The sequence below is a fragment of the Cololabis saira genome, chromosome 11 (assembly GCF_033807715.1).
Source record: "Cololabis saira isolate AMF1-May2022 chromosome 11, fColSai1.1, whole genome shotgun sequence".
Classification (NCBI taxonomy): domain Eukaryota; kingdom Metazoa; phylum Chordata; class Actinopteri; order Beloniformes; family Belonidae; genus Cololabis; species Cololabis saira.
This window is the reverse complement of record NC_084597.1, coordinates 38,190,595-38,215,125: the sequence shown is the minus strand read 5'-3', so window position 1 is coordinate 38,215,125 and position 24,531 is coordinate 38,190,595. Positions and strand designations below refer to the sequence as shown.

General features: G+C 43.4%; 1 protein-coding gene across 1 annotated transcript; it reads right to left on the bottom strand.

Moving 5' to 3' along the window:
* Window positions 1-1,844: 1,844 nt before the first annotated feature.
* Window positions 1,845-23,084, bottom strand: LOC133454470 (bile salt-activated lipase-like). Its single transcript, XM_061733199.1, has 12 exons — window positions 22,875-23,084; window positions 12,978-13,125; window positions 12,483-12,602; window positions 12,212-12,409; window positions 11,970-12,100; window positions 11,709-11,816; window positions 11,484-11,598; window positions 10,849-11,035; window positions 4,883-5,086; window positions 4,507-4,716; window positions 4,227-4,417; window positions 1,845-2,287 (listed from the first exon to the last, which is right to left on the bottom strand). Exons 1-12 carry the CDS (start codon window positions 23,082-23,084, stop codon window positions 1,845-1,847), a joined length of 2,265 nt encoding a protein of 754 aa, XP_061589183.1.
* Window positions 23,085-24,531: the final 1,447 nt, after the last annotated feature.

Sequence of the window (24,531 nt, the reverse complement as noted above, 5' to 3'; positions counted from 1 at the left end):
AAATATTTTATGATCCAGATCTATTGACATCTGTAGTATGATGCTGCAGATGTTTATCAGTCTGTGGTCAGTGTGTTGTTTTATGCTGCAGTCTGCTGGGGAGGAATCACACACAAATACAGTCTTATGTATTTAAATGATGAATGTGACAATAGGAGCAAGTGTCTGTCTGTGAGAACAAGTAAAATAATTAAAAGACAATGTATGAAGGCTCTTAAATCACAGAAAAATATGTTTGTCATTACAGAAGAACAATTTTATTTAACAGAGACTGTATTCCAGTATTAGGACAGCATAACAAAGGTGGGGCTACGAAATGTCTTACATTTCTTAAGGCTTTGACACACCAACCGGACTTCCCCCGCTCTCTGCCGACTGCTGTGTCGGCTCGCGTCGGCTGTGTCGGGCTGTGTCGGGCTGTGTCGGGCTCACTAGACACACCGCAAATACGACATCCGACAGCGAACTAGCACGTACGTTCTGCGCATGCGTGAGAGGTAATTCCCCTCCATACCAGCAGGCAGCGGCAGTCTGTATTCAGGGGCTCAAGGAGGGGGACAGCGCTTTTTTTTTCAAAGCTTTATTGAGAAAACACATGTGCAGACAAACAAAACTCTGTGTAGAATTACTGCTGGCTGAAATAAATCATTTAGGAAGATAAATGTTGGTTTAATAGATGAAATCTAACAGTTGTAGCTACGCCTGTTAAGTAATTTGCTCCGAAAATTTCGAGATTTTCTGCCTGCCGGCTCCGGAGCTGATTTATTGTTCCACGTTAAATCGACGCAGAGCCTACGGCGTAGGGTACGGCGTAGGGTACGGCGTACGGCGCGCGTCGCTGCGTAACCTACGCCGTAGGTTCTGCGTTGGTGTAACGCGGAACCATAAATCAGCCTTTATTCTGGCGCGGTTTGAAAAAGACAAGCGAGTGATTATGTACATTCACTGAGTGAATATTATGAAAGTAAAATATTTATTTCTCGCTAGAAATGTTTTTTTTTTTATTCAGTCCGCAAATGACGACGAAAAGCATTCTGGGAAATTCTGGGAACAGCCAATCACAGAGTGAGTTGTTTGACCGACGGCCGACGCCGATTCAACATGTCAAATCGGCTGAAAAGCTCCCGACGGGCGCCCGACCTGTGGCGACATGCGGGACACACCGGGGAAACTATGCCGACAGACGAGCACCGACGCTCACCGACGGCCCGACGGCCGATTTTCGGCTTGGTGTGTCAGCCCCTTAACAGTGGAACAGACCCGTCGCCATACCTCAGTCTTAAGGGGGGCATATCAACTGCAGGGGGGGGGCACCATTACTTCAGCCATATATTCGTTCAGCACTGATACACGTAACCATCACGTTAAACATAAGCAACAGCAAATATGACCAGCTATATACCCTATATAGCATAATTCCTCGCAATTTTAAGCATAACATCAAAGCAGTGTCCACAAAACATTGAAGCAATATCCACAAAACACTTGACTATGCAACATAGATGTAACACCAGAATCGTCTCTAAAACTGAAAAAGCACCACAGCGGGTGCAGTTTCTCCGAGCTGAACCTCCTCATCAATGAATCCTTCCACCGGGACTTGAACCTGTGAGTGAGGTCCTTTTCAAAAGCGAGCTGAATCAGCTGGGCCTTGCGTCTGTGCAGCATACTGCGCCGATGCTCCGAGAACATGTTTTTGAGCGTGGAAAATGAGTCTCAAGCATAGCCTTGAGAGCACAGTTGAATGTGCGATTGTCCATTTTCCATCTTCGGGGGAGACCGGGGTGTCGGTCATTTTCTTCGCCAAGAACTCACGGGCCACAGCATATTCAGATTCAACCACATCAGCCATAGGCGCCGGAAGTGGGGGTGCGGCAGGGGCTGCAGCGTGGTTGCTGTTTCTGTTCCACAACCTTGTAAGCCTCATTTGAGAGCACCCCGCACCCCCTGGCAAAAACGTCTTCCTGCACGCCTGCATCAGCTCCAGTTAATTCCAGTAGAGGGGTTACCTTTGATGGGTCCAGGAAATGATTCTCGGCCTCTGGATCCAGAGCAGCCAGTGCGCCCATGAGCTCGCTGCTGCGCTCTCCAAAACGCACATCCATCTCTCCTTGCACAGCATCGATAACACTGTAAAATACCCTCTTGAACTCGGTCTTTTCGTCTATGTCACTCTGTGCTTGCCCAATGGTTTCTTCAACTGCAAATTCACGGAGGTTCTTGTTAACTGTGCGTCTTCTCTTGCTTGGACCGGGGCCGGTCACTGGCACAGCCTCGCTGGCCGTGACTGGAGGAGCGCAGAGATCCCATAGCGCAGCAAATTCATTTTCTGTGCGCAGTGTCTTCACACAGTCAGAAGCGCTATTCACAAGTGTCACTGCAGTGAACAAGTCCATATCTTCGCCAGCGAAAACTAGACCGTAGATTCATTCATTCATTCGAATTGCGCGGTAACAGTTATTAACGTAGGCTACGTCAAGTACGTAATCTGACATTTTGGCCGTTGCAGTTTAAGTTTCCCAATCAAACATAAACACACCATTCTTCCATTCTATTTTTTATATTTTTGTGATAAAGAAAGCAACATTAGTATTTTTAACAAGAAAATAATAAAATAAAGATTAAAAAAATGTTTTGCTATGGGCGGGCCCGGCCTCCTATGGCCCGCCCATAGCGACGGGTTAGCAGTGGAACACAAGCTCCATTTACACACTTACAGAGAATATGAGCATATATTTTATTAGAATACTCTGAAAAGTGCCTGACGCCACGTCCTGCTCATCAGTGTAGTGTTTGACCCACTCTGACTTCTCCAAAGGGGAACAATTTGAAAAAAAGAGGCGTATCTGGTGTAAAAGTTGGCTTTATTACAATATCCTCTAGCAATATCCTCTGTGCACATCAACCAAACCTATGGGAGTCAGAAAGAAGAGTGGGAAAAAGTAATCTAGCATCTGAGCATTCACTAAATTCACTATCTTAATGTGTATATATTCATCAATGGCAACCAAATAAAAGTGTCAATTAAGTATGTAGGGTTCTCTAAAAATCCCTAAAAGGTGTATACATGTTTTGCTTTATTTCCCTGGGTTTCTATCGAAAATAGAGTAGAACTTCATGTTTTGCAATAGTTTTATTAATAGTTTTATTAAAATAAATATTGTTCATTTATTAACTTTATAATTCATGTATGATGATGTTTACAAAGTATTTTATGGTCTTTAATAAAATTATAAAAGGTTAACTTGGTTAAAAGAAAAGACTCATTCGACGGCAGGGGAGGAAGGTCCGGCAGTTGACAGGAGACAGTGAACTGGCTGGCTGCAGGGAGAGAGAAAGACGGTAAATATCTGGAGACTAAAATTTTGATATTGTTGCCCAGCGAGACTTTAATCGGTCGGAGCATTTCTTTTGTGCCAGTATCTTGGTCGGGCGTGTTTCCTTTGCACGAGTGTGGAGTTTTTTTCCCGAGCCGCAGCAACTTGGTCTCCGCCATTTTCCTGGAGGGTGCGGCTAGTTAGCTCCTGAGCAAAGAACCTGACTTTTTCGCAGCAGGGACATGGAGGGAGGAGGCTGCCGTTAGGACGTTCGTGCGGGTGAGGACGGAACGAGCAGACGAGTCGGGGCCAGGACACGTCGCAGGACGCAGGTGGCCGGAGCTGCGAGAGGCGGCGGGGAGCTGTCTGAACATCGCTCTGAGGCCTGGCGGGCTACACCACCATGTTACTTCTGCACTGAGAGGTTGCGTGAGTACTTGACTTTGGATACCGATTGCAGGATACAGACACGAGGCTGTGTTAACAGACTGGGACTGTCCCGGTTTTCAACTTTAAAGCTCCCATCCATAATTTGATAAAACCTTGTTATCGGGGTTCATTCAATATATTCGGGGGTTCATTCAATATATTCGGGGGTTCATTCAATATATTCGGGGTTCATTCAAGAGAAGGTTTTTTAAGTAAAGGTTTAATTACTGCAACTTTGAAAACCTGTGGTACATATCCTAAACTTAGGGATAGGTGGATTTGGTCCAGTATTGTCACACCAATAAGAGAAAAAATATTTTTGAATAGTCGAGTCGGGTTTAACATACATGTGGCTGACTTAGCTCTATTGATGATTAAACTCAAAACATCAGTGTATAATAACAATTTATTTTTCATGAACTTAACACTCATGTTGTGCCTACACCACTGATCCTCACTAAAGTTGGCCAATATACACACAAGATCTCGATCTTGAATTGACTGAAGGTAGGTTGGGAAAGACACTAGACCAGAAGTGAACGTAGCGTGTCCTCATCATCTGTTTCACATTGTCCTTGTGCATCCTAGCATTGATGTCCAAGTAATGATGTCCTGAGGTGGTGAATTTTGGCCAGGAAACAGGGACTTTCATGTCTCCACTGTTAGGGTCTCTGTAAACAAATACAGAAGAGTTTTCTTTTTTTGGTGAGTGGCTCTCTTCTTTTTTAATAAATACTGTTGTGTTTATGCAGATCTCTACCCAGTTTTGGCAAAGTTGGTCCAGTATGCAATCATGTAGCCGGAGACATCACGATGGCTAGGCCAGTATCCCAGTGGCGTGGTAAAAGGCTTCCCGAACACGTACTGCAAGTCATCAGCGTGGTCAGCTCCCATCCAACTAGGGTAGGGCAATGCAAGGCCCCCCAAACGGTTGGGCTGAGAGAAAAGGTACGAGTAGGTGTGTCCAGTTCTTTAATGGGATAAAAAAGGGGATGTTCCATGTTAATTCAATGGACTACACCCAAAACTATCTGCAGATAGGCTTTATTGGCTTTTTTAACCCCTCACCCATGTGTGACCAGATTGCATTTAAATAAACTGACTGTGACAAATGTTGATCAAGAAATCATTCTCACGTGGCAGCAGAAGCATGAAGATAAAGGGCGTTCTGTGTAGGAATCAGGAAGATGTAATCAGTTTCAATGGCCACAACAGTTTTCTTGATCATCTCCTTGCTGGGATTTGATCCCCAGTCTAGGGTGTATGTGGAGTAGGCATTATCCAAACCGAGCTGGCCCTTCTCCTTTGTGAAGGAAGCCAAGAGTCTCTTCACATCCTCACTACAATGATAGAGAGAGAGAGAGAGAGAGAGAGAGAGAGAGAGAGAGAGAGAGAGAGAGAGAGAGAGAGAGAGAGAGAGAGAGAGAGAGAGAGAGAGAGAGAGAGAGAGAGAGAATACATGATCACTTTGTCCAGTGTACAATCATATTACCGTATTTTCTATAAGCCGCTACTTTTTTCCTAGGTTTTGAACCATGCGGCTTATACAAAGGTGCGGCTATTCTGTGGATTTTTCTTCCACCGCTAGGGGGAGTGCTAACCGGAATTAGAATAAAAACTAAGACAAAATAAATGCAAAGAAGAATACGCTACTTCTTCTTTAGCAGATAGAAGTAAGTAGAAGCAGATTTCAAACAGATAAATAGATAAATAAATACTGGTTATTTTCTCTTGGTTCTGTTCCATTTTAATCAGCAAAGTTGCTGCCGTGTTAAAAGACACTGTTAGGAAAGGATCTATTTAGGTACAAACATGTACATCATTTACACTTCAAAATCGTTCTGTACATGTAGTAAATATCTAATCTAACAACATAAATATCTGCGGCTTGCATATCTTTTTTTTTTAAATAAAAGTGGGTGCGGCTTATATACAGGTGCGGCTTGTATATCTTTTTTTTATTGTTTTTTTAAAAATAGAGCGGGTGCGGCTTATATACAGGTGCGGCTTATAGTCCAGAAAATACGGTAAATAGATAAAATTGAGAGGCAAGCCATGCGTTATCCTCCAAGAAATGTGTAAACTGCAATAGCAACCATTCACAACACACTATTATAACACCAAATTTCTTCAAAAGATTCAATATTCATCATGGTGTGTAAAAATGAAAATCAATTAACATGCGAGACCTCACAAGTATTGAAAAGACCATTACTATGTCGTCACTAGAAGTTTGCTCAATTTTGTTTCTACGACTAACATAGATTGCCATTTTTACTTGACCTAGGAGAAAGTTTATCAGCTGACATTTGAAACGATGTTTCCGCATATATTTAAAACCCAAAATAAAAGTCTCCATTGAAAATGTTTCATTAAAATGATCAAAGAGTGACTGTAGAACCACAAATAATGGCCGTAGCCTTAAGCTTGAGTTATGGTTCTGCGTCAAAACGAGGCCGTGCCTACGGCGTGTGGTACGCGTAGACGCGTACCACACGCCGTCACTGACGCCGTCACTGACGCCTTCACTGACGCCTTCACTGACGCCTTCACTGACGCTGTCACTGACATGCACCTCCTGAACATTGTAACTACGCGTCGAGGCGACGCCGACCAAATGCAGACCAAACGCAGACCGAGAGGGCTGTGATTGGTTCGCTTGGAAGCAACGCATTTCCGGTTTCCGGTTTGAAGCAGTCGTGAACTTTCCGCGCTCTTTTCTTCGTGTATGTGTGTTTTTGTTTGTTTTGGTTTTTTGCACAATAGTTCTTATCTCTTTGATTCACTGGAACCGGAAAAAGTCGGATAAACCATTCAGGAAGAGATTGCGAATTAGCGGTCACGGGGGGTGCTGCACCGCGACAAAATGGAGTGACGGAGAAGTCCGAAGGGTTCACGACGGCATCACGGTGATGGCGTGTGCTCTGCGTTGGTTTGACACAGAACCATAATTCAGGCTTTACACACTGCATGAAGGCATGAAACACAATCTCTCTTACAAAACAAAATGGGCACTCTTGAACCACAACAGGATTCAACACTGAAACAAAGACATTAACTGCAATTGCTCCATGCAGAATCCTCCATTGTAAATCCCCACATTTTTTGGCTAAGGGTGACTTGTATAGTGCTCTCCACTGGGGTCGAACATCTTCCCCCATTTGTAAAACAGTACACCAGGGTGTTTCCACCCTCTTGTCCAGACACTTTTTGTTAAAAGACTTCACACACAGTTTACAGTATATAAACACTTGCCAGAAGCTGGCTTCTGACCCAAAAGAGACAATTGTTCAAAATGCAAGTACGAACCAGTACAGCCTGTCAAATTTGGAGACAATGAAAGATTGGGAAAAGGATCATTACAGTCTGAACTGCACAGCCCTCTAAATAGTCCGCCAACATCTGCAATTGTTCTCTTGTAAGGGAGGTCCGCCATTTCTTTAGTAACTGAGCTACTATTCGAATAGATCTCATCCCCAGTTGACTGGAAACTTGTTCAGCGTTAACAAGATCTGGTCCTGCTAACTTGAGTAAACTCTCTATAGTAATGACTCCAGACCTAAGAAGACTATGTGTGACTGCGGGAAGAGACTTTTCATGAGTCATATCTAAAACAGACCCAAAGATTAGGGGCACCTTTAAAAGCCAATACAAAGACACTGTGCTTCCTGTGCGTTGCACTGTTAGAAGGGACCAAACTTTAAACAAATTGCAATAAAACACAGGGAGTTTGTTGACGTTCAATCTTCTTGGATCCATCCAAAACAAAGTTCTGCCCCAGTCCATCAAAAGTCTGTAAAATGGCACACGCCACAGATTTCCAGCCGGAATCCAGAGGTCCAGTGAAAAGAGGCTGGACAAACTGCAACCGAAAGGCAGCTGTCCTACTTTGTAGGTGCACAAGTCCATGTCCACCTTCTTCTTTAGTTAGATATAGGATGCTCTGTGGAACCCAGTGAAGCTTATCACAGAAGAGGTCCACTAGGATTGACTGGATCTTTGACACCAACTGTGCTGGAGGGTCCACACAAAACAACTGATGCCAAAGGGCAGATGCCACCAAATTATTGATAAGGACACGCCCCTTGTAGGATATCTTCTTTAAAAGGAATTTCCATTTATCAAGGCAGTCCTTAACTTTCTCAACCACCCCATCAAAGTTCTTTTGAATAAACATTTCATTCCCTAAAAAAACACCAAGATATTTAAAACCACTCCTAGCCCAATGTAAGCCAGCCGGAAGGCTTGGCTCCCCATTTAACCAAGTCCCGACCAGCATAGCTAAACTTTTTGACCAGTTTACTCTTGCTGAGGAAACAACATTAAAATCATCAAAAATCTTTAACATAATATTTATGTCTCTTTGACCATTTTCAAGTACTGCAACATCATCTGCATATGCTGACACTTTAAAAACACTTTCACTCGCTGGAATTCTCACCCCCACCAGTTCTTCCCTTAGATTCACCAAGAGGGGTTCAATTGCCAGAGTCTATAACATACCGGATAAGGCACAACCTTGTCTGACCCCTCTGTGAACTTTAAAAGGAGCACACAAGTCACCATTAACCTTTAAAATACTCTCAATGTCACAGTACATAACTCTAATCATATCAATAAGCTCAGGGCAAAAACCAAAGGCTGCCAGAGCACTCCACAAATAATTGTGCTCGACACGATCAAATGCTTTTTCTTGATCAATGGATACTAAGCCAAATTCCAGATTAAACAGCTTACCTACGTCAAAAATGTCCCTGTTCAATGAAATGTTGTTTTGAGTCAACCTACCTGGCACACGGTAGGACTGGTCAGGATGAATAACCTGCTCCACAACTTTACTCAATCTATTAGCTAACGCCTTAGAGAGCAATTTATATTCATTACAGAGGATTGACACAGGTCTCCATGATTTTATGTCATTCAAGTCCCCTTTTTTGGGCAGCAAAGTGAGTACTGCCCTTCGGCAGCTCAGTGGCAAACGCCCCCTGGCAAGACTGTCACTGAGAACACTCAACACATCCTTGCCCACTTCTGACCAAAAGGACTTATAAAAACGGGTAGACCATCCAACCCCGGTGCCTTTCCACCCTCCATTCTCTGGAGGGTTCTCCATAGCTCCTCAATGGTCAAAGCCCTTCCAAGGAATGCATTCTCCTCTTCGACCACCTGGGGTAGATACTCAAAGAATGACTTGTCATCCTTCACCTGAATATCTGAGTTTTCACTCTTATATAACTCTTCGTAAAACCTGACTGCTCTCTGACGTATTTCAGCCAGATTGGACAACACTGCACCATACTCAGAAGAGCAGAGAGGGAATTAACCTCTTCTGCCCATTCCTCTGTTCCAAATTAAAAAATAATTTACAAGGGGCGTCCATCAACTCCACGCCCTGGAAGCGGGACCTGACCAGAGCTCCCTGTGCCTTTATACCTAGCAAGTCAGCCAATGATTTCTGCTTCACTTTAACACTTGCTGTGTAAGTCTGATTGGCAGTTTGTTCAGCTAAACGCTGGAGTTCAATTATTTCTTTTTCAAGTTCTACCATTGAATGAGTTATGTCCCTTGTGACACTGAAAGTATACTCCTGACACAGTTGTCTTATTTGTGACTTGCCAAAGTCCCACCACTGTTGCAAAGAGCTAAATGATGGTTTTGTGTTCTTAAAATCCTGCCAAAATAGTCTAAAAACCTTTCTGAAATGGCCATCGGATAACAAATTATTATTAAAATGTCAATAAGCACTTTTAGATTTTACAGAACTTAACGAAAAAGAAAAAAAAACAAATGTGGTCTGAAAAACCAACTGGGATGATCACACATTTCCTAAACAAACTAAGTTGATGCTTAAAACCATAACATCTGTCCAGTCTAGCCAAAGTCAAACGGTTATTGTAGGAGTGAACCCATGTGTATTGCTTCTGTGAACTGTGAAAGTTCCTCCAGACATCAACAAGCTCATTTGCATTCATCAGTTCTATGAGTCTTCTGCGTGAGGGCATGTGTGGCTCTACATGATTTCTATCCATTGCATTTTCAGTGGAATTAAAATCACCTCCCAAGAGTAAAAAATCCTCAGATTCACAATTGCGTAGAGCATCATTTAATATATTCAAAAAAAGAATTCTTTCCACTGGCGTGGTGGGTGCATAAGCACAAAAAAACACAAAGAAATTGTTTTCAAATTGGGCTCTAATTTTTGACTAATCTTGACTAATTCCTCAGTCTGGTAAGAAATAGGAGTAAAGGTCCTAGAGAACAGAATAGCAACACCACCACCATTGGATGTGTTGTGACTTAAAATAGATAGATAGATAGAATAAAACTCACTTGCCCAGTGAGCAACAATTGAGTCGTCAGTGTGAGTTTCTTGAGCAAGAAGCACATCAAAACTATTCTCCTTAATCGTTTCAAATAACAAGGCCCTCTTACTTACTTCCCTGGCCCCATTTACATTTAAAGAAGCAATTCTGATTTATTTCATGATAAGCAGAAAAAAATCTCCATCATCATAATTCATGTGAAAGATATACTAAACATCAGACATCACTATTCAACAAGACATTAATCTTGGTCATTATCTTTTTGAGACGGTAGCACTCTGGATTTGTAAAGCAGCCCTCACTCAAAAAAGATCTAGTTTTCATGAGTTTTTTTCTAAACTCTCCATACCTGAGCGGCTGCGACCAAACCCGGGAGGCAGACGTCCAGGTAAAGCAAGTAACAACACAAACAACAAAACCCTACGCCAGTGTTACTAACCCAAACAGAACCAAACCATAACACTATAGAGAATAAATGAAAAAAGATAATAATAAAGAGATAGAAAAGATAGCAAAAAGATAGAAAACCACTGTCCCTGGCACAGCTGCCAACAGTCACACTCACTCAATTGCTCGGCTCCGCCCGCTTACTCCGACATGCTCACAGAGAGAGAGAGAGAGAGAGAGAGAGAGAGAGAGAGAGAGAGAGAGAGAGAGAGAGAGAGAGAGAGAGAGAGAGAGAGAGGTCTGCTAAAATACTAAATACATGTACACAAAAGTACTAAATATTGTAATTAGATTTCAGTATTCTGGAATTATCAAATAAAACTTGAACTTACACAGGGGTAGACAACACATCAGAGTTGACCGATGGAACATCAAAACCGGTGAACAAATGTCCATCCATGTCGTTCACTCCAGCCAAGTAGTCAATTTCTGCAGCGTTGCTGAACAAGTTTTGAGGCTCGTCTGGCAGGAAGTCGCCATCAATCACAGGAGACAGGAGCAGGTTGAACACAATCGGACCTAACAGACATTTAGTCAAACAAGCTTCTTTATACAGTACTGACAACATATATCTTTAAGTAGATGCTTTTTTCTAAATCTAAAGAATAATGTACTTTATGTGAGATTTTAAAGTCATAGTTTGTGCTGACCTTTAGTCATGTTGCTACATGCCTGAATTGCTTAGGGACATCCCATGATGAACTGCAGTCTTTCCTCACTATTATTGCAATGAACATTGTAGATTCATTCTTTTGGTCCACTCTTTGGCAATCTCATAAGCAGATATTCCTGGATTAACCTCTCCTCCTGTCAGACCCCAACAACCAATACTACCACAGTAAAGATTGGAAGCAAGACTAAGATTTTAGGTGGTAAACCATGGCTAATATGGTATGGCTTGATCCAGAAGATTACCTAATTGTCCGTCGCTATGATGATGATGCCTTAAATAAATCTGCAAACTTACTGCTGGAACTGCTGAACAGACTGGTGTCACCCGCCTTTGTCAGGACCACGGGATCGGTCATCTTCAGACAGGCAGCCATTTTCTCATCAGTGGGGCAGTTGACTTTCAGGGCAATCTGGTGAGTTGGTTCCAAACATCCCAATATATGTACATCATTGAAGATGTACGTGTTTAAAGTACTCCAAATTAATAAACAGATAACCAGTCAGAGAAGCTGTTATTTACCTCCTCAGCTAACTTGCGGGGGTCTCTGTTGATTGCCCAAGGGCAAAGAGCAACGCCACTCTGGGAGATGGCTCTCTTAAAGAGACCTTTGTTGTGAGGAGTGAGAGTCTGTGAGTTAAGAGAGAAGAATAAACATTTTAGTCTGGTCTTCAAACAGATTTCAAATCATATTTATGAATTAGGAGATCTTTTTAGTTTAATCTCTATTTGTCTGTACATCAGCTCAACTGAGACAAACAAACTAAGAACAAGGTTTCTCACCTGAAAACTAACACTGGCTCCACCTGCAGACTCTCCAAAGATGGTGATGTTGTCAGGGTTTCCTCCAAATGATCGAATGTTCCTGTGCACCCATGCAATGGCAGCCTGCTGGTCCCACAGACCATAATTTCCTGATGAAGGTTAAAGACAGATACTTTTACACTAAATACTGCTACTGTTTTAATGCTCCATTTGTAAAAATAGGCAGGACCTTGAGCTTCAGAGTCTTGACAGTTACCTACCAGGCATACTAGAGTCTCCTGTGCTCAGGAAGCCCAGGGTTCCTACACGGTATCCCAATGTCACCACTATAACATCTCCTCTATCTGCAATTTCCTGACCACCGTAGAGATAGTTATCCAGGAAGTTAGCACCCATCGAACCTCCAACCAAGAATGCTCCTCCGTAGATCCACACCATGACAGGCAAGTTACTAGACACTAGAGAATGAAAAGAAAGTTATAGATTTTATCTACCTTTGATCACATTCATACAGCATCTTTCAATCTTTACCTGTGCGGCCATGAGGAACCCAGACGTTAAGGTAAAGACAGTCCTCACTGCCTCTGGTGTCAGTCTGAAGGAGGGTCAGCTGAAGACATCTCTTTCTGTATTCAGTCGCCTTTAGAACACCTGACCAGAGACACACACAGTGTGAGAGGGGTGGAAGTTAAAAATAATAATAATCTGTGTTCATGATTGAACATGTGGATAGAGTCATATCAATCATTTAGTAAGTCCAGCCTTTTCATCTTTCAATCGTCTGTAATACCATGAATCTCCATATAGTAATTAAATGCCATGTGACCAGTTTGGCATAGCTCAAACTAAGAAAGGGGCAGCTGCTAGCACTCCACCATTGTTGGCTAAACAACTGACCAATCAGAGCAGACTTGGCTTCTCAGAGCTTTCATGAAACAACAATGATTCAGGGGTAAAATGACTGGGTTTTCAGCTAAAAGTATTACAAACAGCAGAGCTGATGATTGTACCACTTAGTCTACTCACCATCCCAACCAGGGTGAGGCTTTGGCTTCTGAAACCTTCCAGGCATGGCAGCAAAGGGAATTCCTTTGAAGATGTCCATGTGACGAGGGAATCCAAGGCAAATGTTTTCACCCTCCACCATCCCTCCCTCAGTGTACACAGTCCCGAGCTGCAAATATGAAACAGAAAAAAGATCAAGAGATGGAGCTGATGTGTTAGTCCAAAATGTAAATTCTCAGCAGCAATGGCTCTATACCGGTTTCGCAGGAGATGCAGATGCGGCGGCAAGCGTGCAGGAGAACTTGTGAAGCTGAGGGAGAGAGGCTTCCGTACCCCGCTCCCCTCAATACGTCTGGGTAATGTCCACTCTCTAGCAAACATGATGGATGAGCTGCTGCTACTCATCACTAAAAACCCGGACTTTAGCAGATCTGCCGCCGTTTGTTTCACTGAAACCTGGCCCAGTGATCTCGTCCCGGACAGCGCTATACGGCTGCCGGGATTTCAGCTCCTCTGAGCGGATTGTCTTTCAGGAAAGACAAAGGGAGGTGGGATCTGCTTCTACATAAACGGCGATTGGTGTACGGATGTCACAGTGTTAAAAGACTCTTGCAGCCCTCAGTTAGAGACACTTTTTGTTTACTGCAGACCTTTTTATTCACCGCAGGAGTTTTCATCCTTTGTTCTGGTCGCCATCTACACTCCGCCGCATGCTTGTGTAGGTGAAGCTACTCAGCTGCTGGGCGACCAGATAACGGACTTGGAGGAAAAACTCCCGAACTCAGTATTCATTGTTTTGGGGGATTTCAACAGAGCAAACCTCACCCACGAACTTCCTAAATACAGGCAGCATGTTACGTGCCCCACCAGGGACCCGCAGACTGTGGACCACTGTTACACAGTGATTAAGGATGCATACCGCTCTGTTCCCCGCTCAGCTTTAGGACACTCTGACCACTGTCTGGTTCATCTGATCCCTACATACAGGCAGAAATTAAAAACCTCTAAGCCTGTAGTGAGGACTGTGAAGAAGTGGACAGAGGAGTCAAAGCTGAAGCTTCAGGCTTTCTTTGACTGCACGGACTGGACTGTTTTTGAAGCTGCCACCACGGACTTGCATGAAGTCACGGACAATGTGACATCCTACCTCAGTTTTTGTGAGGACATGTGTGTGCAGACTAAGACCTTCTGCACATACAACAACAACAAGCCCTGGTTCACATCGAACCCGCTGAGCCGGGACAAGGAGGAGGCCTAGAGAAGCAGTGATCAAGCCCTCTTCAAGCAGGCCAGGAACACTCTGACGAGGTAGATCAGGGAAGCAAAGAGAAGCTACAGAGAAAGACTGGAGAGTCGCCTCTCTGCCAACCCTGTTTCCCCTTCTGTGTGGAGAGGTCTGCAGAACATCACCGGGTTCAGAAGAACAGCTCCACGCCCTGCAGGCAACCTCAGGCTTGCAAACTAGCTGGACAGTTTCTACGGCAGGTTTGATGAACAGGCCAGCAGCACAGCAGGACTCTACACTACCATCAAACAACCCCCCCCAGCTGCCCGCATATTCACACCACAACACAGACTGCGTTTACATGCAGTCAATACAGCCATGCACAGCCATGTAAACACCAATAACCCCTTTGAATTACCCGAATTTGCTCATATTCAGGTTCTTAAAAACCCGAATATGACCCCTGGGTTACTCCTTTTAAAACCTGAATATTCGGTCATGTAAACGCCTAATGGAATATCCCGATCAAACGGAACATGAATTTGTTTTCTGCGCATGCTCTGTTTGCAAGGAATCCTGGTCTTTTGAGTCCAGGAAGTACTTCTAAACACGGCGAAACCCAAGACCACGCCACACTTTTGGAGTAATGAGGAGACTAATCACTTCATAAATGTAATGAAGGATATGAACATTTTGGCATTTGTAGACGGTAGAAAGTACGAGAATAGCGAGATTTGCAAGAAAGTGAGCGAAAAGTTGGGCGAAGCAGCATTTATTTTGAATTTGGATACAGGAAGAAGAAGCGGAAATTACGGTAATTGCGTCATCACGTTCTCCGCACGTCGCTGGTTTCATCGGGATATCCCGAATGATTAATTACCATGTATACAGGGATAACCCTGTATGCTCATGCATGTAAACGGAATATTCCGAATGTTTCAGTAACCGGAATATTAGCAATAACCCGAATTTTGACTGCATGTAAACGTAGTCACAGTCAACCTCCACTACCTCTGTCTGCCCACACATCCAACATCTGGACCATCATCACTGGCGCCCCCCAGGGGTGCGTCCTCTCGCCACTGCTCTTCTCCCTATACCAACGACTGCACCTCAGTGGGCTCTTCTGTGAAGCTCCTGAAGTACGCGGACGACACCACTGTCATTGGCCTGATCCGGGAGGGTGACCTCCTTACCATCCTCAACAGCACTGTTTCCACCACAGACACCTTAAGATTCCTTGGATCCACAATATCCTGAAGGAGAGGACCTGAATTGGACCACCCACATTAACTCAGAAGGCTCAGCAGAGGTTGTACTTCCTGCGTCAGCTCAGGAAGTTTAACCTGCCACAGCAGCTGCTGACCACCTTCTACACTGTCATCATTCAGTCTGCTCTCTGCACGTCCATCACTGTCTGGTTCGTATCGGCCACCTAACTAGACAGGCACAGACTGCAACGGACAATTGGGTCTGAAGAGAGGATAATTGGGACCAACTTCCCATCTATCCAGGACCAAGAAACGGGCAGGTAACATCTCTGCAGACCCCTCACACCCAGGACAGTCTGTTCCAACTCCTCCCCTCTGGACGGCGCTACAGAGCACTGTTCGCCAAAACCTCCAGACTCAGAGACAGTTTCTTCCACCAAGCTGTTGCTCTGATGAACTCTCATCCCTCATAGAGTTTCAGAGTAATCAATCACTGTGCAATAATAATAATAACACAATCATATGCTCTAACAATGCACCTTTCAATAACCATGTCTACCTCATACTGCTGCACCTTTCACTTTTTTTTTAAATTGTATATGTTAATAAGAGCCATTTGTCTGTACAGTGAGCGAAATAACCGGAGTCAAAATTCCCTGTCTGGCATGTTCATACTTAGCCAATACACCTGATTCTGATTCTGATTCTGATTCTCTTGTACATTCTTGAGCCTTAATTACACTGTTTGACTTATTGTGCAAAAATATGTGCACTGAGAGCACTAAAGGAACTATAGTTTCAAAACTGAACACTAACTAGGAGACTCTAATTCTCAGAAATATATTCTTGGTAAATCACTTACAGAGATGGCACAGACTTCCTCCAGAAACACGGCTACAGCACTTAAAATCACAAACATTGTTATCAGGAGCTGACTGGTAGAGCCAAAGGGACAGTAGACCTGACTTTATAAAGAATATCCCGCCCCTAAACCTCTGAAAAAAGTGCAACTTCTGGGATTTTTTACTCACTGTTGCATATTAATTAACCAGCTAATGTGTAGTTTTTTTTTCATCTGCACTTATCATGGATTACCTTAAATGATTTATACATTGATACTGTTATTACATCCAGTTGTTATAAAATGTTTAATGCTGTTTGCGTTTTTCCGCTGCTTGGAAAAAAAGCAGTTAAATTGGAGTAATTGATGTACAAGGGGTCATTTTCCTACTGTCAAGTCCCTATTCATTGGTCTTCTCTGTCCAAGAGAAATTGTTCAAGAAGTCTTGTAGTTTGTCTATATACAACTTCGCAATCCTTAGTTGTGCAACCCTTTTCTTTTTATAGCAAGAGAATCAAAGAAGAGGTTTCTGGATATGGTGGAAGAAGATATGCAGTTCTAGAATAATTGTAAATACACATTATCATTGCTGACATAACAGATGTGTAAAGCTTTTGAGAAAGTTCTACTGAATGTAGGTGGTGAGTTTTTGTATAGCGTGATAATGTTCTCAGAACATCTTGTCTTGAAACAAGCTGATCTTGTTTCTCATCAGAGTAAGACTAGTGGTCAAATGCCACAGAATAACCTTGAAACTGTGTCAGCAGAGAGAAGATAACAAGAGAATGGGAAAACACTGTATGTGTGTGTATATTGAAATATGCAAGCCCTCTATGAAATGTACCAAATAAAGGTGCTATGAAGGGGAAGTACAGTTGGTGAGAACTTAAAATGACAAGGCAAGGCAAGGCTTTATTAATCCCAAGATAAATTCTGGTGCCAGAGAATGCAAGACGACGGAATTACAATACCAAAATGTAAATTAAAGCTGCAAGCAGCGATGAACGGGCCCTCGCACCCTTGTGCACATTCAGGCGTGCTTCAGTGGAAGCGCTTGTATGACTTGCATGTAGATGTCTTCAGGCCTGGACATTTAGCAGATGAAACCACCCACGACTCTCTATATCAAACCATTCAAAAGTTATGGCAGAAAGTAGGAACTATCAGATATCGACCAATCAGAAGAAGGGGCGGGGCTAATTTGCACCAATTAAGGTGAAGGAGTCAAAACCGACTCAGATGACACCACCCACGACTCTATGTCAAACCATTTGAAAGTTATGCCAGAAAATAGGGACTATCAAATATTGACCAATCAGAAGAAGGGGCGGGGCTAATTCAGGCCAATGAAGGTAAAGTACTCAATACCGAGTCCGATGATACCACCCACATCTCTTTATCACAACCCGTTCAAAAGTTATGGCAGAAAATAGGAACAATCACATATCGACCAATCAGAAGAAGGGCGGGGCTAATTCATGCCAATGAAGGTCAAGTACTCAATATCGAGTCCGATGACACCACTCACGACTCTCTATGTCAAACCATTCAAAAGGTATGGCAGAAAATAGGAACAATCACATATGGACCAATCAGATGAAGTGGGGGCGCGCCTTTTGGCATCTATCGTCGTCAAAATGGCCGACTTCGTGTTCGGTTTCGGCCATGGCGCCAAGAGACTTTTCTTTAAGTTGCGACATGATACAGGTGTGTACCGATTTTCGTGCATGTACGTCAAACCGTATTGTGGGGCTTGAGGCACAAATTTTTCTAAGGGACGCTGTTGAGCCATCTTGCCACGCCCATTAATGCAAACCATTAAATATCAAATTTTTCACCAGGCCTGGCTTGCATGCAAAATTTGGTCACTTTTGAGGCACGTTTAGGGGGGCAAAAAGGCCCTCCTTTCGTCAGAAGGAAAATAAAGAATAAAGAATTCCTACAGATACAATAGGGCCTTTGCACTGTAAGTGCTCGGGCCCTAATTATTATAGAAAGCAACTCCTCAGAAGTAGCTCTGATCCTAAACCATTCTGGAAAACTGTTAAAAGCATGGAAAATAAAAGCACATCCTCTTGTCTACCTACTGCTATCAAATTGGATGTCATTGTGTTTACTGGTAAAGGCAGACTGGTAGATTACTTTAACAGACATTTTGCTAAGGTCATAAAGTACCTATGTAGCTGCAACGTCTACTGATACCCCGACAACCTCATCATATAGCACTCACCTTTTCACTTTTTCACAGTACTTTTCACTTTTCACTGCTCCTTCCAGCCAGTACAGGAGACTGAAGTATGCAGGGAGCTGCTTAACCTGGACCCTCAGAAATCCGCTGGACTGGATGCCTTAGACCAAGAGTGTCCAACCAGACGATCCCGGTCTACTAGTAGACCGCAGACTGATCCCAAGTCGACCGTGAGGTGTGTAGGGAAAAAAAAATGATGACATGACTTTTCTTTGTCTAAAATAAACTAAAGAAAAAACTAACTAAAAATTACAAAAGAAAAAAATCCCTCAAGTAAATCACATTGCCCTGATGACATCGATAAGTGACTTTTAGGACAGCCAATAGCTACTTTCCTTACCGATGAGTAGGTAAAACTGCGGGAAGTTGATCGCTGTCAACAGTAGCTTGCAGCTAGCAATTACAGCAGTTACATACCCCTAAACGTCAACATGGCTGAGGGGAAACAAGCCAAGACCTACCATGTTCCCCCTGAGTGAGAGGAAGATTATTTTTTTGTTTATTCTCATTCAAAGCCTGTTTGTTTGATTGGCAATGCAACGGTGGCATTGGGAAAAAAAGGGAATCTGGAGCGGCATTTCAAAACGGTACACAGGAGCTATGAGAGGGATTTGCCAGCAAAAACACTTGGGGATTTGAAAGCACAGCTTGCAGCACGGCAGTCAATCTTCACCAAACCAAAGACCCAGAGTAAGGCCATAATTATTGCTTCCTATCGGGTCAGTCACGTCCTTGTCAAACATAGCAAGCCATTCAAAGACGGCGATATTGTGAAGGAAGCCTTTCTCGAGGCAGCAGATAACCTTTTTGATCACTTTAAAAATAAAACAGAGATTGTGAACGCCATTAAAGGAGTGCAACTCTCCCGCAATACTGCTTTAAGGCGATGTGAGGGAATGGCTGTGGATGTGGAGGAACAACTCAGGAAGGATATTGATGCATGAGAGTGCTTTTTCCTCCAGTTTGATGAGTCGACTGATATGGTGGATGTGGCACAATTGTGTATTTTCATCAGAATGGTGTTTTGAAGACATGAGCACCAAGGAAGAGCTACTTAACATTTTGCTATTAAAAGGACACACCAGAGGCGAGGATATTTTTAATGCTTTCATGGGATTTGTTAGCGGGACAAACCTGCCGCTCTTCAAGCTGATCATCACAGCTGATGGAATACCGTCTATGGTGGGCCGCACTAGTGGGTTTATTGCACTGTGCAAACAAAGTGAATCTTTCCCGGATATCCTGAATTATCAGTTATGGAGTTGTGGAGGTTGCGATGAAAATTGTGTGTTCAGTTCCAGCCAGGAGTCTGCAGAGAAGGCTTTTCCATGCTCACTTGGAGGAGAATGATGCTGAGCACACAGACTTGCTGCTTCACACGGATGTTAGGTGGTTAAGCAGAAGTACATTTTTAGCCAGATTTACGGAGCTGTTGCCTGAAATCAAGGACTTCCTGAGGATTTCAAAACACGTGGACTACCAGACAAAGCTTGAGGACCACCAGTGGCTTTTAGATTTATCTTTCCTCACTGATCTCACCGGAAAGCTCAATGAATTAAATTTAGAGCTGCAGGGTAAGGGTAAAGATGTAGTCAACATGATGAATTCAGTGAGTACGTTTAAAAGCAAGTTAAAGCTGATGTCAAACAGGCTGCAGCTTGGTAACCTGTGCTACATCCCTCACATGCAAGCAGAACTACAACGTCAAGGTAAAGGTGTGACACAGCTTGACAGAGCACATTTTGAGGAGTTCAGAGCATCTCGTCAGAGTTTGAGAGGCGTTTTACTGACTTTGCATCCATCGAGCCTATAGCCAGCTATATGTGTTATCCATTTGGTGCAAGTATTGACGTTGGTGACAAAGTCGGATCACTTTTTGACTTTGAAAGCTCCACTCTTGAGGATAAGATTCTGGCACTGCAAAATGACAGTGAGATCAAAGCCAAATCAACATCCACTCAACCTGGAGAGCATGTAGTGTTCTGGAAACTACTGGTGGCAGAGAAGTATCCCAATCTCAGAAGATGTGCTTTGAACCTGACTGCTCTTTTTGTATCAACTTATTTGTGCGAGTCTGCTTTCTCGCACATGAACATCATCAAGTCCAAATACAGATCAACATTGACTGATGGTCACCTTTCAGCCTGCCTACGCCTTGCAACCAGCTCCTACACTCCTAACTATGAAAAGCTAGCCTCCCAGTGCCAGGTCTCCCACTAAGGTAGGAAGTGGTTTCTTTCTTTCAAACAGCGATCTAGCTGTTTTTTATTTGGTTTATTTTTCTGTTCGGTTCATATTAAGGTCGGTTATGGCTATTACTCATCATGTGTGTGTGTGTGTGTGTGTGCGTGCGTGCGTGCGTGCGTGCGTGCGTGCGTGCGTGCGTGCGTGCGTGCGTGCGTGCGTGCGTGCGTGCGTGCGTGCGTGCGTGCGTGCGTGCGTGCACTGGACTTGTAGATCTCGGGAGGTCGGTTACTCTAAAAGTAGCTCTTGGGACAAAAAAGGTTGGGCACATCTGCCTTAGACCCTCTCTCTCTCAAGATAGCAGCTCATATCATCTCAGCCCCCGAGGTTAAACTTGTTTGTTTAACCTCTCCCTACAGACATGTGAATTTCCTCTGGACTGGAAATCTGCTGCTGTCACCCCTCTTTTCAAAGGGGTAGACAACGTAGGCCTATACTGTTACAGACCAATCTCCATCTTACCTTGCCTATCAAAAGTTTTTGAGAAGTTAATCAACATACAGCTCACCCACCACCTGGAGTCCAACAATATTCTCACCCCCATGCAGTCTGGCTTTATGATCCGGCCATGGTTGTGTCACAGCAACACTTTAGGTGTTAAATTACATCATATGTACCATTGACAAGAAGGAATACTGCGTGGGTGTGCTTGTTGACCTGGAAAAAGCGTTCGACTCTGTGGATCACAGCATCCTGCTTGACAGGCTTAAAGATATTGGTCTCTCTGAAAACTGCTTGGCATGGTTCACCAGCTACTGCTCTGGTCGTGTACAGTCTGTAAGAGCTGAGGGATTTCTGTCTGACCCATTGCCCCTGCCTCAAGGGTCCATTCTAGGTACAACCCTGTTTAATATCTATTTCAACAACATTGCTTCTGCATCAGGCAGTTCGCACATTAATTTATATGCCGACGATACCGTCTTGAACACATCCAGTCCCTCTCTGGACACTGCCTTGACTTCCTTGCAAACTAGCATCAATAATATCCAACACGCTTTCTCCCACCCTCACCTTCACTTAAACACCAACAAAACAAAGTGCATGATATTCAACCGGAATCTACCACGTATCACCTTCCCTTACAATATCTCCTCCCTGGACAAATCAGTACTCAAATTTGTCAATTCCTATAAATATCTGGGTATCTGGATCGACAGTTCACTCTCTTTTGATGTCCACATTAATACACTACTTTCCAAAGTCAGATCTAGAATTGTTTTTTTGTTCCACAATAAAGCATCTTTCACCCACTCTGCAAAGCCCGCTCTGGTTAAAATGACATTCCTCCCAATTCTAGATTACGGTGATATAGTATATAGGTCTGCCTCCAAAACACTTGATAAACTTGATGTCATCTACCACACCGCCATCCACTTTGTTACAGGTGCTCCTTTCAATACCCATCACTGTAACCTCTACTCACTTGTCAACTGGCCTTCACTTCACTCCCTTAGATTGATCCACTGGTATCATTTCATCTACAAAACCATCCCTGGAAGCACCTCTTCATATCTTGGCTCACTACTTAATATCAACATCAGTAATTGGAACTTACGTTCAAGCAGTTACATTAACCTGGTCATTCAGAATGCCCGCACCACCTTTGGCTACAATTCATTTCAGTTCGCTGCTGCTAGTGATTTGAATCATCTGCAGCAAACACTTAAAGTTCACACATTCATCCCATTCTCCTCCTTCAAAAATACACTCCCAACATTAACCTGTGATCATTGCACATGTTTGTAACTCTTCCGGACCAGAGCTAACACTTTTTACTCATGTTTTTTTTGGGGGGGATGTTGTGTGTTTTTTATATATCGTGTTGATTTTGTTTCACTGTGATTGTATGTACTTGACTCTTTGTGCTGCGTCTTGCCCAGGTTGTCATAGTTAATGAGAAACTGTACTCAACTGACTTACCTGGTTAAATAAAGGTTAAATAAATAAATACAAAGTTTCCTTAGACACTATCTTCTTGTCTATAAGTTCATTTGTCCAGTACTTTGGTTTACCCCTCCCCCTTCTCTCTTGGTTGAGCTGCTGTGACATTGACGGTAGCATTCCACAGATCCCGATTTTCGGCCATTCTTGTAACTGCCCCTAGGCTCTCTCCCGTCCATTTGGTAAGGTCAACTTCCCAGGTTCTTGCCGGTCTCCCTCTGGGTCTCTTCCCTGCCGTGATGCCCTGCATGATGGTTTTCTCCAGGCTGTCATGTCTGATGGTGTGGCCGAAGTGCTTCATCTTTCTCCTCCTTATCTGCTTCATCAGCATTGGGTTTGTTCTTAGTTGTTCTAGAACCCAGTCGTTGGTCTTGTGCTCCCTCCATGACACACGCAGCAGGCGTCGGTATGTCCACATTTCAAAGGCTTCGATTTTCTGTGTTGCTTTCTTTGAGAAAAACCAAGATTCACTGCCATAAGTGGCAACTGCGAAAGCTGTGGCCCTGACTATCCTCCCCCTTGTCTGCATATATATTAATGGTTGATACCAAGTTTGGCAAAACCTAAAAGACACATATATGTGTATTTTCATCTTGTAACAGAGGGTTATTTGTGTGTGTGCAAGGGTGTGTGAGTGTGTTTCCTTTACCAGCCTTATTGATCTCTAGAAAAATAAGTATATAAAAAGATAAAGAATAAAGAATTCTGCCAAACTGCTAGTATAGACACATACAGTATCAATTACACAAAAATGACATACACATAATATACACACGTGTCTTGAAATGCTCATACATATTAAGTATACCAATATAAAGTCATATATGTGCAGTCAGATAGTATTCAAAATAATTATATTATATATATATATATATATATTTTTTTTATCCCAATTTTTCCCCCTTTTTATGACCCAGTGCTCCTACCTAATTGACAGTCTGGGCACTGCTCTCCCTATACCAACCCCGGAAGGCCCTACACTGAGCTCAGGTCTCCTCCTTAACCTGAGGAGTGAGCAGGCCGTTTCTTTTCACCAGATGTTGTATACTGTGTTAGTAATTGAAAATGCTATAGACACATCGGTTCACTTCTGAAGCAAAAGATTTTACAATCATGTCTATACTTCTACTTGTGACATTTGGGAAATCATGTGTACAAAATCTTCTTGACATCATTAACGTCCTGTCACACTAAACACTAAACAACTCCAAGCCCCCCCCCCCCCCCACATCCCATCAAAGCACAGCCATGTATCTTTAATAAATAAATGAAAGGATTAGTGTAAGCAGCCTTACACTAATCCTTCACACATTCAAATGTATAACTAATGAATAAAATAAATTGAATAAATAGACGGTAACGGTATGATTTTCTTTTTTTTTTTTTACTGTAATATATTTTTTATCCTGGTTTTTTCCCATTTTTACCACCCCGTGCTCCTACCTAAGTGACAGTCCTGGGCATTGCCATCCTCTACCAACCCCGGGAGGGCCCTGCACTGAGCTCAGGTCCTCCTTAACCTGAGGAGTGAGCAGGCCGCATCTTTTCACCAGACAGGGTGGGGCTTCTCCGGCTGGACGTAGCGCGTGGAAGGATCACGTTATTCCGGCCGGATCCTCCCCACCCCATCTGGCGCCCCGGTTGGCCAGAGGGGGCATGTATAGCTCATGTTTTTGTGAGGGTAGTTCTCATTAGCTACCCAGGGGAACACGGGGAGAACATGCAAACTCCACACAGAAAGATCCTTTCGCCAACCACACCCATGGTGTGGGCACTGAAGTCATGGGGGAACTAACACGCACTTCAGCGCCCACAGGCGGGAATCGAACCCAGGACCTTCTTACTGTGAGACGGCTGCACTACCA

Coding starts and splice junctions, on each gene's coding strand:
- LOC133454470 (XM_061733199.1), bottom strand. CDS start 23,084: ATGTGGACATACCGACGCCTGCTGCGTGTGTCATGGAGGGAGCACAAG. Junction 12,101..12,211: donor AGGAGACTCTAGTATGCCTG/GTAGGTAACTGT, acceptor AACCTTCATCAG/GAAATTATGGTCTGTGGGAC. Junction 11,036..11,483: donor TCTGTTCAGCAGTTCCAGCA/GTAAGTTTGCAG, acceptor AATGTCTGTTAG/GTCCGATTGTGTTCAACCTG.